This window comes from Danio aesculapii, chromosome 2 (assembly GCF_903798145.1).
Source record: "Danio aesculapii chromosome 2, fDanAes4.1, whole genome shotgun sequence".
NCBI classification, from domain to species: Eukaryota; Metazoa; Chordata; class Actinopteri; order Cypriniformes; family Danionidae; genus Danio; species Danio aesculapii.
In genome coordinates this window covers 26,148,944-26,164,175 of record NC_079436.1, presented here as the reverse complement: position 1 = coordinate 26,164,175, position 15,232 = coordinate 26,148,944, and the positions used below count along the sequence as shown (strand labels likewise).

The 15,232-nt window shown below is 34.5% G+C and overlaps 1 protein-coding gene across 2 annotated transcripts in view; it reads right to left on the bottom strand.

Annotated features, from left to right (window-relative positions):
* Positions 1-1,806: 1,806 nt before the first annotated feature.
* Positions 1,807-15,232, bottom strand: part of palm1b (paralemmin 1b) — a 47,734-nt gene continuing 34,308 nt past the window's right edge. Inside the window, exons 4-7 of one of the 2 annotated variants that reach the window (XM_056476106.1) lie at positions 6,071-6,192; positions 5,914-5,986; positions 5,790-5,811; positions 1,807-3,106 (exon numbers count right to left, since the gene is read on the bottom strand). In XM_056476106.1, the coding sequence (XP_056332081.1) occupies positions 2,712-3,106; positions 5,790-5,811; positions 5,914-5,986; positions 6,071-6,192 (612 nt within the window). In that variant the 3' untranslated portion in view covers positions 1,807-2,711. The remainder of the gene's footprint in view (positions 3,107-5,789; positions 5,812-5,913; positions 5,987-6,070; positions 6,193-15,232) is intronic. The other variant, XM_056476111.1, reaches the window with a different exon arrangement.

Genomic DNA, 15,232 nt, shown 5'->3' with positions numbered 1-15,232 from the left:
TATTATATTTTAACATTCTCTCAGTAGGTTTACTTACCTACATTTTTCAGAACCTGTTCATTTGTTTTCCTGGAACAACACAATGGTGAGTAGATGACAACAATTTCTATTCTAAAATGATTATTTTTTTTAATATATATTTATTTATTGCCAGTTAGATGAATGGAAAAAGTTGACCTAATCTACATGAATTTGCTACTCAATCACTTTGCTGAACACTATCTCTAAAATTTGCCAAGGACTAAAAGTGTAATGGCATGGCCGTTTTCAAGCACCACATTTATCAAATTGCACAAAATTATGACATAATCTCCAGTGGTGTAAAGTAACAAATTACAAATACTTAAATTACAGTAATTATTTTTATCAGGAATTGCAGTTTACTAAGTTGTTTTGAAAATGTGTACTTTTACTTTCCCTTGAGTACATTTAAGTACTCAAGAGAAAGTAGTGCTGTATTGGTATTTTGACTCCACTATTGTTCTTCAACCTGCAGTCACTACTTTTTTTTGTCTCTGGGGATTGGCTAAAGTAGATTAATCAGTCCTGTGATTCTTGTCCAATCAAATCACACATAGAAAGTAAATTGCATAATATCATAATACTAAACAACCTCAAGACATGGGCGCTTTATAAATGCAACAAACCGTTTGGAAGCATTAAAAGTGTGCAAGTAGATTTCTAAAATCAACATGCAATGATCGAGATACTTTATAGACTGCATGTCACTGATGAGAAGATGGATGTTTACTGTTTGAGGACTGAAACAAATGCCCTTAAACAATTACTAATGCACTACAGAATGTTACGTTTACACATCGGTGCACAAATTGCATGTAAACGCATGAGCCATTCACATCAAAATACTTAATACTAACTACTTTTAAGTACTTTTAAAAGGGCTACTTTTTACTCCTACTTTGAGTAATATTTACAACAGATACTTTTGCTCGCGCTACATTTTTGGGCAAGTAATGGTACTTTTATTGAGTAAGATTTTTCAGTACTCGTTCCACCACTGATCATCTCTGAAAATAAATAATACCATAGTAGAGCATGCCAGCTTTCCATATAAACTGCTGGCGCACAGGTAACCAGGTTTTAGCCTGCAGATGGCAACCTTTACACATTAGAATGTATTCTGTGGCTCACACTGGTTTCTTTTAAATATTTTTTGTGTGATTGTGACAGTCATTATATCTAAAACTACAAAAACAATAACGTCAGAGTAAAACAGAAAGTAATTCCCAGTTCCATTTTCACAGAAGCACTTTCTGGAAAAGACAGCATCATCAGACATGCCGTATGCTCACATTTAGTCCCCGAGCTAATCTAAACCATTTATTTTCCAAATGACTGCCATTTGCAGCAGTGTCAGATGTTGATGATTGCTGGAGGGGAAAGTATAATTACCAAAAGAATTACCAATACACAGTTGTAAACAAACTTTTTTTTTCTTATTTATTGTTCCTGATTTAAACACTTGGACCATAACAGGCATTGGCCATACCAATAAGCACCTATAACTCATGACATTATCCACAACACATACTGTCTTACACAAAAATGAAATAATTAGTTAAATCGAAATATCTTAAAGACGGCAAAACTACATTTACAAAGCTAGTGGTCTTGGAATGAGAAACGTGTTTTAGACCCCAGACTTTTCAACTTGATTTAACACTACTGAGTGATTCATTAGTATGAATCAATCGCTTGAATGTTGAAACTTGATTCCTGGACTCTTGTTTAGTTGAGGGCATTGTAACTTAACATCAAAAACCTTCAAATAATGCACCCCCCCCCCCACAAAAAATAATATAAAGATATATTTTGCATATGGTAACAATGCATTTTAACAGTATGGGCTACATATATGCAATATGAGGCATTGATTACTATTATATCCAACAATGTTATCTTTGATGTACTGCAGGGAAAAAAAAATTTGGTTATCTTATAAATATTATTCGATCTATAAAAAGTGATGCACTGTTAAAGCGGATAGTTGCTGTGATTATAATGAAGATCTGGGGTAATTAACGTGTCCTATTTTAAACAACATGACTAAATGTGTTCGACCATAGCATGGATAACTGGATCGTATTTACAAACGTATCGGGCTACTATGAAGTGTAATGCATAATAATGTGCGATCGTGGACAAAGACTACACATGTACCAGTGTTCACAGTGGTCTGAGATGATTTGGCAAACAAAAAAGAAATATTAAAACAAAACAGAAGGCTCAAAATATATATTAAAAACATAACATCGTAATATCAATATAGTCATTTCTTCTCAGTAATAAAGTAATATCTTAAAAACACAAATGTATACGGGAGATAAATAGCTAGTTCATTTAATATATCGAGACGTTTATCTTATCTTTCTTAAAACAAAAATAAGGGCGAGGGCCACAGAAATGTTCTTTAAAACCATGGTGTTGTCTAAAGTGGAGTCTGTTGTGGTCCTCATTTTTCTGTTCTTCGACGAGCAAAATACTGGACTTCATAAGATTACATAATGAAAATATATGTATATATATATATATATAGATATATAAATGTCAAGACAAGAAATATAGAAAAATATTAATAAAAATAAAAAAAGAAATACATACTAGACAACAAAAGTTAATCGTAAGTATACGGGGTATACTTCTTCATTGTTGCGTTATGGTCAGGGGGGTCAGAGTCTACATTTCGAGGGTTACATGACTGTGCAGCACTTGCAGGGCTGCTTTTCTTTCGAATTGCCCTCTTCTTTCGACTCCTCCTTCTTGGCGTCGGCTTTGTCAGGACTGGAGGCACTGCCGTTGGGTGGAGCTTGATCATTTTTGGCCCCTTCGTTTCCTGCTTTGCTCTCGCCGTCCTCGATGACCACGAATTCAGCTTTCACCGTTTCCTCAATGCCCAGCGTCTTCTTGGTCTCGGCCTCGTCCTCTACGTTCTTGTAGCCCATGAAGACCATGGTTATGGGATGCTCAGCACTGGCGTTCTCAATGGCCGCATCGGGGTTTGTGCACTGCAGCTTGGCCTCAATCCCTGTAATCTGTTTCTTGCTGTTTTGATCTGGGCTGGGCTGCTGTATGCCATTCTCTACTGCTGGGGACAGAGAACGAGGCACATTTAGTAATGCAAATGTCAACTAGAACTTAAAGTTCGTTGATGAACTTTGATGTTGGCTTGAGAAAGACATATTACCGAACATAACCGAAAAAACTGAACCTCCCGGTTGTCAATGTATAATTCACACCCTGCATTTACATCATATTACTGTATAATACATGCTAATCAATTTCATACTCTAAGGATTTTTTTATTGCCGAGGGCAGCATTGAATTACTGTCATTTACTCTTTTAATTGTCATTTATTTGCATTTTAAAAGTGTCAACTTTCAACTTAAATTTAGTTATTTTAATTTCAAAGGGCGATAGTAAAACAGAGACTGTCAGTTCACTCTACAGGCAGACATGCAGACTCCTTTTATTTTCATTTTATGCAAAAATGAGGAGATTTGCTTTATTTTAATTTATTTCAATAGTTAATTATTAACACAAGTATATTTTCAAGAACTTTATCCAAAATCTAAGCACTTTTCAAACCTTGAAAACAGAAGATTAAAATGACCTTTTTTATTATTTCCAGCAACCCTGAATTCTGTTCCTTTTTTGTGGACCACATAATAAGAATTAACAAAGTCCTACGTGCACTTATCTGTGTTCTGGGGGTTTACAATTGGGTTTAGTTAAAAACAAAACAAAAACGAGTGTACAGTAATTTATTGTTTAGCAAAGAGCTGTGCAATATGACGATTTATATATATCGTAAGGACAAACAAAAAGTCTATTGTTTCATATTATGCTCTATCTTGAATTTCGTGGTGTCACAAAATACATTGTTTACAGTAATAATTTTCATAACTTATATGAGTGCAATATCACACAGTACTGAAATGCATCATGAGAAAGGTGCACATTTGAAAGTACAATGCTTATATTTTGCATTATATTTAACAATTTTCTTTTTAATTGTTTCATGTTGGACATTAGTTTTGAAGATTGTTTTACATTTTATTAATGGACTTTTCACAAGACGCGTTTATAAAGCGTTTAATGGTCATCATAATTGTAAATCCTTGAAAGTTTTCAATATTTAGATTTTAAAAAATGTATGAATGTTTATATGTATTTATGTATGTATTAAATCACCTTAAATCACAAATCGTCAAATTACAAAAAAAACTAATTACTGCTTATGTGAGGTGTTTCTAATGCAGCGTCTATGGGGCTGAGAGTAAATTTGACGTTATTCTCCCCTCTGGCTGCCGTCATTAGTCTTACACATTTTTTTTCCTTTTTCTGAAAGTGATAACACCATGGTGGAGTTTTTATTTTATTATTTCAGCAAATAGGATTGTAAAAAAAATTATTTGTTGTATTCTACGATTTACTGCACTCTAAGTTTACCCAATCATGAGGCCTTCCGCTACTGAGTCACCCCGGAAATGTGAAAAGACTCTATATATACACATTTGCCCTGAAGTTCTAAATAAAGTAAAAAATAAGAGAGTATATACTTTAAAATGTAAACTATTTATTAATTGAATTTACAAAAATTCCACTATATATATATATATATATATATATATATATATATATATCGTTATCAGGGTATGAGATGATTTTTATCATGATATGATAATTTTGTCATATTGCCCAGACCTATTTCAGCAAAATATCCTGACTTTGACCCGTATCTGTACATGACTGCATGTTTATGAGGCTCTATTAGCACTAGGGCTGTAATGATAGAATATTATGAATAAATACATCATTCAAATGCCATCAAACAAACTATTTATTGTATTGATACCATGTGTAAAATATTAAGACCTATATAATAGTTTTAATAGGCACCTTTATTTCCACCAAAAGGCACACTTTCCATATCTTCACATAAGATTTCTGCCTAAGCACACGTTCTTGTTTACTCTCCATACCATCAGATTTGCAATGCAACTACAAAGCAGTAGCAGCAGACATAAAAACAGACAACTTCGGGCCAGATTTCTAAAACAGGGCAAATTAGCATGAGAGCGGAAACCCAAAAAAGCCCAGATGGGAGTGGAAAGTTTTGAGTGATTTAACAGACAATGTGCAATGCAAATCAGGTCACAAACAAACAGAGCCAATGATCTGCAAACAACAAAGCCACAAACTTGGATAAGCTTGGTTAAGCTTATCTGAAGTAAACATAATACTACATTGTAAAAAATTAATATGATCAAATAGTCCTGACAGCATATGTTACAGGTCATTGTAACTTATTAAACTAAGTTAATCATGTTCTAACTTAATTTACACAAAGTTACACAAGCTGTTTTAAGTCAGTTTAACATAATAAAGTTCAATGGACTCATAAGGTTCATTTGATTCAGCTTAAAAATTGAAGGCAACCAAGATTTTTTTAACAGTGTAGGGACGTTTTGAGCAGATCAAGTATTTTAAACTTATAACTGGCCCTTCTAAGCTTGATGCTTTATTTTTAGGTGTTGTCCGGTAGTTGGTGAATAATATAAAATACATATGGCATTGGAATAACTCCAAGGTGAGTAAATAATCAATGAATTGCCACTTTTGAGTTAAGTATTCCTTTACAAACAGAATTTGAATACTCAAATTCAAAAGAACCAATGAAAATAATTGTTAAGAAACCGACGACAAGTATTCCCTTACAAACTGTTATCAAATAATAATAAAATATACAAAATATTCGGACACTCACCCTTCAGTGGACCATCAGGTGCCTAGCAGAAAAGGGCAGAAATACATTATTATGATTGTCAGTAAAACCTTCAATAGATTTATACATGGTTAAAAATCCTATTGAGCAAATTGCAATGTCTTACATTCTCATTGCCCTGTTTTTCTCCTTTATTCAAAGGCACGCCAGTCTCAAGCTCGTCGATTTCCTGTTCTAGTCTGTAAAAAAAGAAAAAGTAAAAAGTGAACTATTTGTAAATTGTTTGTATAAGAATATGTAAAAATCTAGTGGTTGGTGTTAACCTGAGGATGGTCTCCTCCAGCAGTTTGGTCTTGGCTTCGTCCTCTTGTAGTTGTTTCTGTGCCTCGTCTTCTCCACTGGATGGCGCTCCGTCCAGCAGCCATCGCTCCCTCAGTGCCTTTGACTGTCAAAACAGGCCATATGAGAGAGAGAGAGATTACTTTTTATAGGAGATTATACATTACCAAAAGTTTGAGAGATCAGTAATGTAAAAATGTTATATATGGTTTAAGTCAGAATTATTAGCCCCCTTGTATATTTTTCCCCCAATTTCAGTTTAACGGAGAGAAGAATTTTTTCAACACATTTCTAAACATAATAGTTTTACTAACTAATTTCTAATAACTGATTTATTTTATCTTTGCCATGATGACAGGGAATAATATTTCACTAGATGTTTTTCAAGATGCTAGTATTCAGCTTAAAGTAACATTTAAATGCTTATTAGTAGAGATGCTCCAATCAGGATTTTTGCAGCTGATATGGAGTAAGATTCCTTGTCATGGTGATTGGCTGATACCAAGAACCGATTCTGCTGCTTCAAGCTTTATAATGCATTAAGCACATTTTCATTCTAAGTATGATACTTAAGTGGAGATCTCACCTTACCTAAGTGAATAAATGAAGGATGTTGAATATAATCCCTTAAACACATCTCTTTTACCATTAAGATGTGAACATATCAGCGCTAGAAGCAGCTTTATAGAAAATAACATACAACCTGCGATTGGTTCATAAGATCAGCCAGATTGGTGAGTACCGATCTAGTCATTAAATGTGAATATCGTCCGATAACAATCTTCGGCCGATCGATTGGAGCATCCCTACTTATTAGGTTAACTAAGTTAGGGTACCTAGACAAGTCATAGTGTAACAGTGGTTTGTTCTGTAGACAATCGAAAATATTGCTTAAGGGGGCTCAGGGTTTCTGCAGGTTTTACCAAGTCAAATTTAAGACATTTTTAGGACCATTATGAATAAAATTTCAGACTTATACAGGGCTAAACCGTTAGGATTTTTACTAGCCCCATTAAAATTTTTTTTATTACTTGAGTAATACTTAAATAATGTGTCAAAACAAGCAAACCATATATACTTTCGCTTGACAAGCTTTAAAAACTACAATTAACTAAATGTATGACAGTCTGTCCAGGTCAGTGTCCTTACCACATATGGTCTATTCACCTTATTCTTTGTGTACGAGCGGGCGCAGTCATTTGAATCTATTTGGCTGGAGATTTAAAGCCTCATTCACTTCCATTCATTTTTTAGATGTTAAAGACAGTTCAATACGCTGCTTGATGTTGCAAACTGATATTTTCTTATTATATGATTCTGCTTTGTATGTATAGTCATACAAACACTTGTTTGTAGAGCAAGTAGTTTGACTGTTTTCTGCTGTTTATTATTCCTAGTCATTTCTCCCATAGGCAACTGAATCTGAAGTTCTAAAACAATCACAAAAATGAGCGCAGTTCTGCATTGAAAAATAAGGTCAATAAATACTGCAAATGGAGAATTTATAACTGTTATTGTGAGGAACCATATCGTTAAATAGAGTTGTAAATAGAGTTTTGTTAAAAGTTTTATATTGAGCAGTATTGTTGGTGATTCTATACTGTATATAAGTGTTGACCTGATTGGGTAGCTTTACATGGACATTGGAAAATTAAGATCCGTTTAAAATGATTTAAGACCTACAAGTCAATTATTCAACGAATTGAAGACATTTTAAGGCCTAACATTTTGCTTTTGAAATTTGAAATGAAGACTTTTTAAGACCACACAGAAACCCTGGGGCTAATAATATCGACCTAAAAAATGGTTTTAAAATAAGACTTTCTCCAGAAGAAACAAATATTATAGCTAATACTGTGAAAAAGTCCTTGCTCTGTTAGACATCATTTGGGAAATGTTTGAAAAATATAACTGTAATTGAGTAGTTTTTCTTAGAAATTGTAATTTACTTAGTAGTTTTAAAAATGTGTACTTTTACTTTCCCTTGAGTACATTTATAGTGCTGTATCAGTACTTTTACTCCACTACTTTCCTTTTTCTTGTCTATGGGGATTAGAAAAATCAGTCCTGTGATTCCTGTCCAATCAAAGCGCACATAGAAGGTAAATCGCATCATAATGAACTACCTCAAGACACGGGTGATTTATAATTGTAGCAAACTGTTTAGAAGCATTAAAAGTGTCCAAGATGTCCAAAATCTTTACACGCATTGACTCAGAGACTGTTTAGATGCAAGGCACTGATGTGAAGATGACTGATGTTTACTGTATGATGACCGAAATGGCCTTAAACACCCAGCAGTCACAAGATGTCAACATGATGTCAGGTTGACGTTGTACCTCAACGTTATGGGGATGTTGCATTTTGTTTGGAAATTAATTTTGGTTGACATCAGAGCCCAACGTCCAACTTAAACTCAACCGAATATCAACATCTAATGATGTTACAGCTTAACGTTGTGTGGACGTTACCACTATGACGTCTGTCAGACATTTGATTTTGGTTGCCATACCTGACGAATAAATGTCAGTATTTGATGTTAATATGACGTTGGTTTAAGATGTTGCCTCGATGTTGGATTTTGGTCACGTTCTAACCTAAAATCAATGTTATCGGACATCAAAATAATGCTGTCCTTAGATGCTGGCTAGACATTGAATTTTGGTCACCTGATATTACAACCTAAATCTAAACTAATATTAACGTCTTATGATGTTGTGTATCTGCTGGGCAATAACTAAATGCACTACAGAATTTGGATGCGTGACATTTACACACATCCACAAATTACACAAATAATCTGTAAATGCATCAGCTTTTCAAAGCGTAATACTCACTACTGCCTACTCTTGAGTACTTTTGAAAGGATTACTTTTTACTCATATTTTGAGTAATATTTACAATGATTGCTTTTACTCTACTTGCACTACATTTTTAGGCAAGTAATGGTATCTTAACGCAAGTATGATTTTTCAGTACTCTTCCCACCACTGCTTAATATTGAGCAAATAATCTCTTGAAAAATGAGAGCCATGTCAGATGCATTGTGCTGATGTGAACAAATCAAAAGCATTATGGTTAGTGTATCACATGACCATTAGCTGTCCATTAGTCTTTCACTTTAGGCCATTCTCCATGACTGCTAATGCACATTTCTGGATTGTGAAACGTTTTGACAGGCGCCTGCTAAAAACAGGGCTTCCTGCCAGAGCCTCGAGTCCATATTAGATAGAAACAGACAGACAGCAGGGTTTGACTGGCAGGACCGGCATGAACCGCTCAGAGATTTCTGACAACTGTGTCTGGCACAGCGATGGAGGATATTTTGGGTACAAGCTAAGATAGAGATGATACTGGACATCTATGACCAATTCGGTAAATCCTGGCATACTGGACAGTGCTGGACATTTCAACAGTGGCCTGTCATGGGGACTTCTCTAGACCGAATTTTCTGGTTGATTTAGAGTCTTTTTTCAATGAGTACAACTGACTAACAGCATCAGGACAAACTAGTTTATCATTGCAAACTGCTGCTTCCAACAGTGCTGTTTCTATTCTAGTGCCGCAGAGCACTACTGAAGAGGCTGTTAAAGCTGCAGCAGATAAAAACAAACATCTGCTGAACATCAAAACATGAACCGAAGACCCAAGATGATAAGCCAAAACCCCAAGATAAAGATCACAGAGCTCTTCATAACACCTGTTGCTTTAGAAAGAGCTGAAGACTTGATCAAAAATAGAGGCTGGGATGAAGATTTAAAATGACATTAAGGATAAATAAATGGCACAAATGTCTTTAACACCAATACCAGTCAAACATTTGGGATCAGTACAATTCTTTTTAAAAGAAGCCTGTTTTGTTGTGAAAAACTGATTTGTTTTTTAAATTATAAAATAGTTTTCTTATTGAATGTATTTTGAAATGAAATATATCCCTGTGGTTTAAAGCTGAATTTTCTGAATCATTACTAGTCTTCAGTGTCACACAATTCTTTAAAAAACATTATAAAAGGACGATTTGCTGTTCTATCATGATCATTAATAAATGTTACTCAAGAATTGTCATTAGTAATTCTTGTAATTATCAATTTTAAAAACCTTTTTTTTACAGCTTCTTAGTTTTATGGAAACTGATACATTTTCCTTCATTTATTTTCCTTCGGCTTAGTCTCTTATTTATCAGGAGTCACCACAGAGGAATGAACCGTCAACTATTCCAACATATGTTTTATGCAGTGGATGCCCTTCCAGCTGTAACCCAGTACTGGGAAACACCCATACACACTCACATTCACACACGCACTCTTACGCTTCGGCCAATTTAGTTTATCTAATTCATTTATAGCGCATGTCTTTGGACTGTAAGGGAAACTGGAGCACCCGGAGGAAACCGACGTGAGCATGGGGAGAACATGCAAACTCCACACAGAAATGCGCACTGAGCCACCATGCTGCCACTGATACATTTTATATTTTAGAATTGATTAAAAAAGCTAAAAAAAACAACAACAATTATTTGACATCAAATCTTTTTTTTTAATTGTAGATGTACTTACTTTCACCCTTGAACAAGTTAATTGGTGAACATGTGCACTGTAAAACCCAACAGCCAACTTTATTAAAAGAAATGAAATGTGTAGTTAACTCAAAATGTACTGAAAGTTAATGCTACTTATTTAAAAAGTTTAGAACTCAGTGTTGAAGGTAATGAGATAATTAAATACCTCATTACTGCAACTCAAATGGATTAAGTTCACAGAATTCATATAGATTAACTCAAATGGTTTGTTGCAGTCGGTTTCCTCAAATGGTTTGAGTTGCCTTAACTTATTGGGTTTTACAGTACTCGGTTTGAGTTCTCTTCATTTATTGGGTTTTACTGTGCTCAAATTGCTTCGTTTACTCAAATGGATTAAGTTCACAGTATTCATTAGGATTATGTTTTGAACTTAAATGGTTTGTTGCAATCGATTTCCTCAAATGGTTTGAGTTAACTTTAACCTTTTGGATTTTACAGCGTATGTATGTATGTATATATAATATATACAAATATTGTCAATTTAACCACATGTACAGGACATACAGAGAATCTGAATTGTGTTACTCTCAGACCCTAGGTGCCTAACATATAATATTAATACAAAAAGTAGAATTTTAAAAAGAAATTACAATAAATACAATTATACATATAATATAATCTAAAATATGAGTAAAAAATTCTAAACAATACAATTAAACGTAAGGACACATGGCAAGGAGTGCAAACCAGAGTTGTGCAGATGAAAAACAGTATATAGTGCAAAAAGTACAGTACAATGCAAAACAGTATATCATGCAAAAAGCTTGTAAATATGATAAAGTGACAGTGTCTTATTAATATACAGGGCGATAGTATGAGGTAACTAGCAGTTCAATGTTACCAGGTGACCGATGCTGATGTATGAGTGTGTGTTTGCATGTGTGTCAGAGACCAAAGGTGTATGGGAAGGTTAGAGGGGAGTGGTGGCGGGAGACTCTTTTAAAAAAAAATTACAATTTTTTTGTTAAAATTTATCAAAATGTGTTGTCTATATCAGGGGTTCCCAAACTCGGCCCTGGAGGGCCAGTGTCCTGCAAAGTTTAGTTCCGACCCCGATCAGACACACCTGGGATAGCTAATCAAGCTCTTAAGCTACGGTCAAACCGGGCTTTGTGTGTGCGAAATTCTGTCGTGTGGCGCTGCGAAAAGGGGCGGGATTAAACAAGATAATTAGACATAAAAAAAGTGAGCGATTGCTCCATGTTTTAAATTTCTGTCCAGAGAGGTTGTGTTTTAATCCTCGATTGGTCTCACGCAGTTAAGTGATGGGATTTCGCAGTTCAGAGTTCACCAAGCTTGATTTTTGCAAACTTAACGCATGACCCTGTGTTTCCGTGATGTTTTCGTGTGGGAGGAAAAGTCAAGTGTGACCGCAGCTTTACTAGGCTTTCTAGAAACATCCATGCAGGTGCGTTGAGGCAAGTTGAAGCTAAAATCTGCAGGACACCAGCCCTCCAGGACCGAGTTTGGACACTCCTGGTCTATATTAATTGAGAAATGGATAAGTCTACAAATATTTAATAAACAAAATTATTTATTTTATAATAAACAAAAATATAACATTTTAAAAGGAGGTTTACTTATTTATGCTGTGCACTGTATGCGTGTTTATGGATGAATTTTTATAGTATTTTGAATGGTACCATTTGAGTTTACACAAAAATGTGAAGCAGACCAACAGTTTTCAACACTGAAAATAATAATAATATTATTATTTATACAACATAATATTATAATGATTTCTGAAGGATGCAACATTGAAGACTGATATGATGCTGAAAATCCAGCTTTGAATTACAGGTATAAATTTATAGTTTATACTTCATTTAGAATCCAATACATGCTGGAAAGGCTTCTTTTAAACAATCTTTCCTCTGACTGGTAATCTATATAAGGAGGACGCTGTCAGGCTTTTTTTCTTCCTCTCATTCTTACTCTGTCTATTGTACAGACAGTGCTGTCTGAGATCTGCAAGGCTGAACATCTGAAAGATTCATTCAGACAGGCCTCTGGAGGAGAATATGAAACAAAGAATAACCAAGAGTGGGATGACATAAAGAGGGGAAGGTGAGGTGAAGACCATAGAAATGACAAAAGCATGAAACAGAAGGTCAATAGACAAACAATGGACCCCATCATCTGGACAAGAAGAAGGCAGAGGTGTTCGGTAAACAGCAGAGCTTCTGAATCAATGTGCATCTACACTGTAAATGGGCCAGTCCGAGGATATTGCAACTTTTTTCCCTTCAGCCAGCCCACTCGGGAAAAGTCCCAGTTAGGAATGCACCAAGCACCCATAAACTGATTCCAGTTGTTTCATTTCTGAAGATCTCCAATCCAAACTTTCAAATGAACTTTGTTGCAATCATTTTATAATGCAAAGTCTGTAAATATAATACTAACAGAAGTCAGATATGTTGAGGATGGAACACCAACACAAAACACTCTACCAAGCAGTATAGACACCAAAGGAACAGACAAACACACTACTTGGCCTGCTTAAAGTTAAAACAGCCGCTTAGTTTTAGAGTAGAATAGCTTTACCTTCCACTCCAAGATTTCTTTAACCAATTTCTTTGGTTAAATTGTGTTCCTGACACCCCTCTAAGCTAATTTTGAGTTTTTTTTTTAATTTATTAACTTATAGACAAAAGGCAATCAGGAAGTTACAATGCCAGTTTAAGGGTTAAATCATACACTATATAAATAACACTATATAAATAACGCTATGTAAATGAAGTGATGTAACTTGACTAGAATGCTGAATTGAATGCAATGAGATGCATTTTGCCATTTCTGCCATCAACTGTCCAAATTTATGTCGTTAGAAACACCTTCGTTCATCTCCGGATAACAAACTGAGATGGATGAAATATCTTATGCTGCTGAAGTATACCCTGAATCCCCAGTTTATACTTCGGCAGTGTGACACAGTGCTTGTTTTTTCCCCACAAAAGTATTCTTGTAGCTTGTTCTGACGAGAAAATTCTGGGCCAAGACCAAAAATTTCTGGATGCAGTTGGCCAAAAACTAAAAATAATTATTTACTTTTGTACGACTTTTAAATTGTACTGATAAAAATAAGAAATAGTTTTATTGAAAGTAAAATTTAATTGAGAGTGAAATAATTTAGAGGCATTATTTTGCCAGAATTGCCAGCACAGTTACGCTACTGCAAGCAGCAGGAACAAGTATACAACAGAATGGGGTTGTCGCGATACCATTAATTATCTTACGATACTATACCAGCTGAAGTATCACAATACCAAGTAGTATTGTGATACTATAATTCATAATTCAAATTATAAAGAAAATGGTCAGAGAAATACTATATTTTATGTTATAATAGGCCTACTTGAATGTAATTCATAATTTCCTTTAGGCCAAAAAGTATTATTTGTACTAGGGTTGTGCGATTAATCGAAATCGAACCGCAAACGCAATTTGAAATGCTGTGATTAGTTAAATCGCAAGAGGCTGCAATATAATATATAATATATATATATATATATATATATATATATATATATATATATATATATATATATATATATATATATATATATATATATATATATATGTTAACAAGAGTAACGAATAACATCTGAGGTGAAGTGCTTCAAAATGAGTCCGCTATGCTTCAGGAAATTAAACATGCTAGACTTTCTGGGATGGTGTCGTGAGGCATGGCAGACATGGTATCGGTTGTCGTGAACTATGCCATGTTACACGAGAAGAAATGATTGAATTTTGTGTCACGACGTACATTTGTCACTTGCGACTCCCCACAACACCATACATCAAGGAAATCGTGCCGAAATGGTAACATGCCGGGCCTTTATAACTAGCCAATTGAGTGAGCACACTTTTGTTCTGCCCAATCAAAACTGCGCAACTGAACTATGCCCACAATAAAAAAAGAAAACAAACAGGAAAGCACTGACAAGTGGGATGATGGGGTCCACTCCTTCAGAAGCATTAATAGATGAATTAATATTAAAGAAAAACAGCAATATTACGGCTTCAAAGTCAATGACACCTAACAAAAGCGAGTATATTTTAAGAGCTGTCACAGAATTGTTGCCACGACTTACAGATTATTGAGTTTAAGCTTGAATTAAATTAAAATCAGCTTGAAGTTTTAATTTAATCGTAAATAAACTGCAATATCTGTCAAAAAAATTGCAATTAGATATTTTTCCCAAATCGCACAGCCCTAATTTGCACCTCACTTCACCTAAAATGTATTCATTCTTTTTGTTTATTTTATAGATAACTGACGAACAAAAATACATTAAAAGAAAGATACAAATTATACCGAATGAAATTTGTTACAAATGAGCATTTTTTCAACAAAATTAGGCTATATGAAGTGGTCAAAAACGGTTTCAATGCTTCTCGTTGCTATTTTGCGTATTATCAGGTAACAATTCAAAGTAATTCAAAATTTCACTTTGTGAGTGGTTCTTTTAAAGAGATTGCCGTGGTTGTTGTAGCTACTAAATCCTATTAACAGAAATGAACCGAGTAAGATGCGTGTTCAAACTGAAGTGTTAGAAAACGTGCA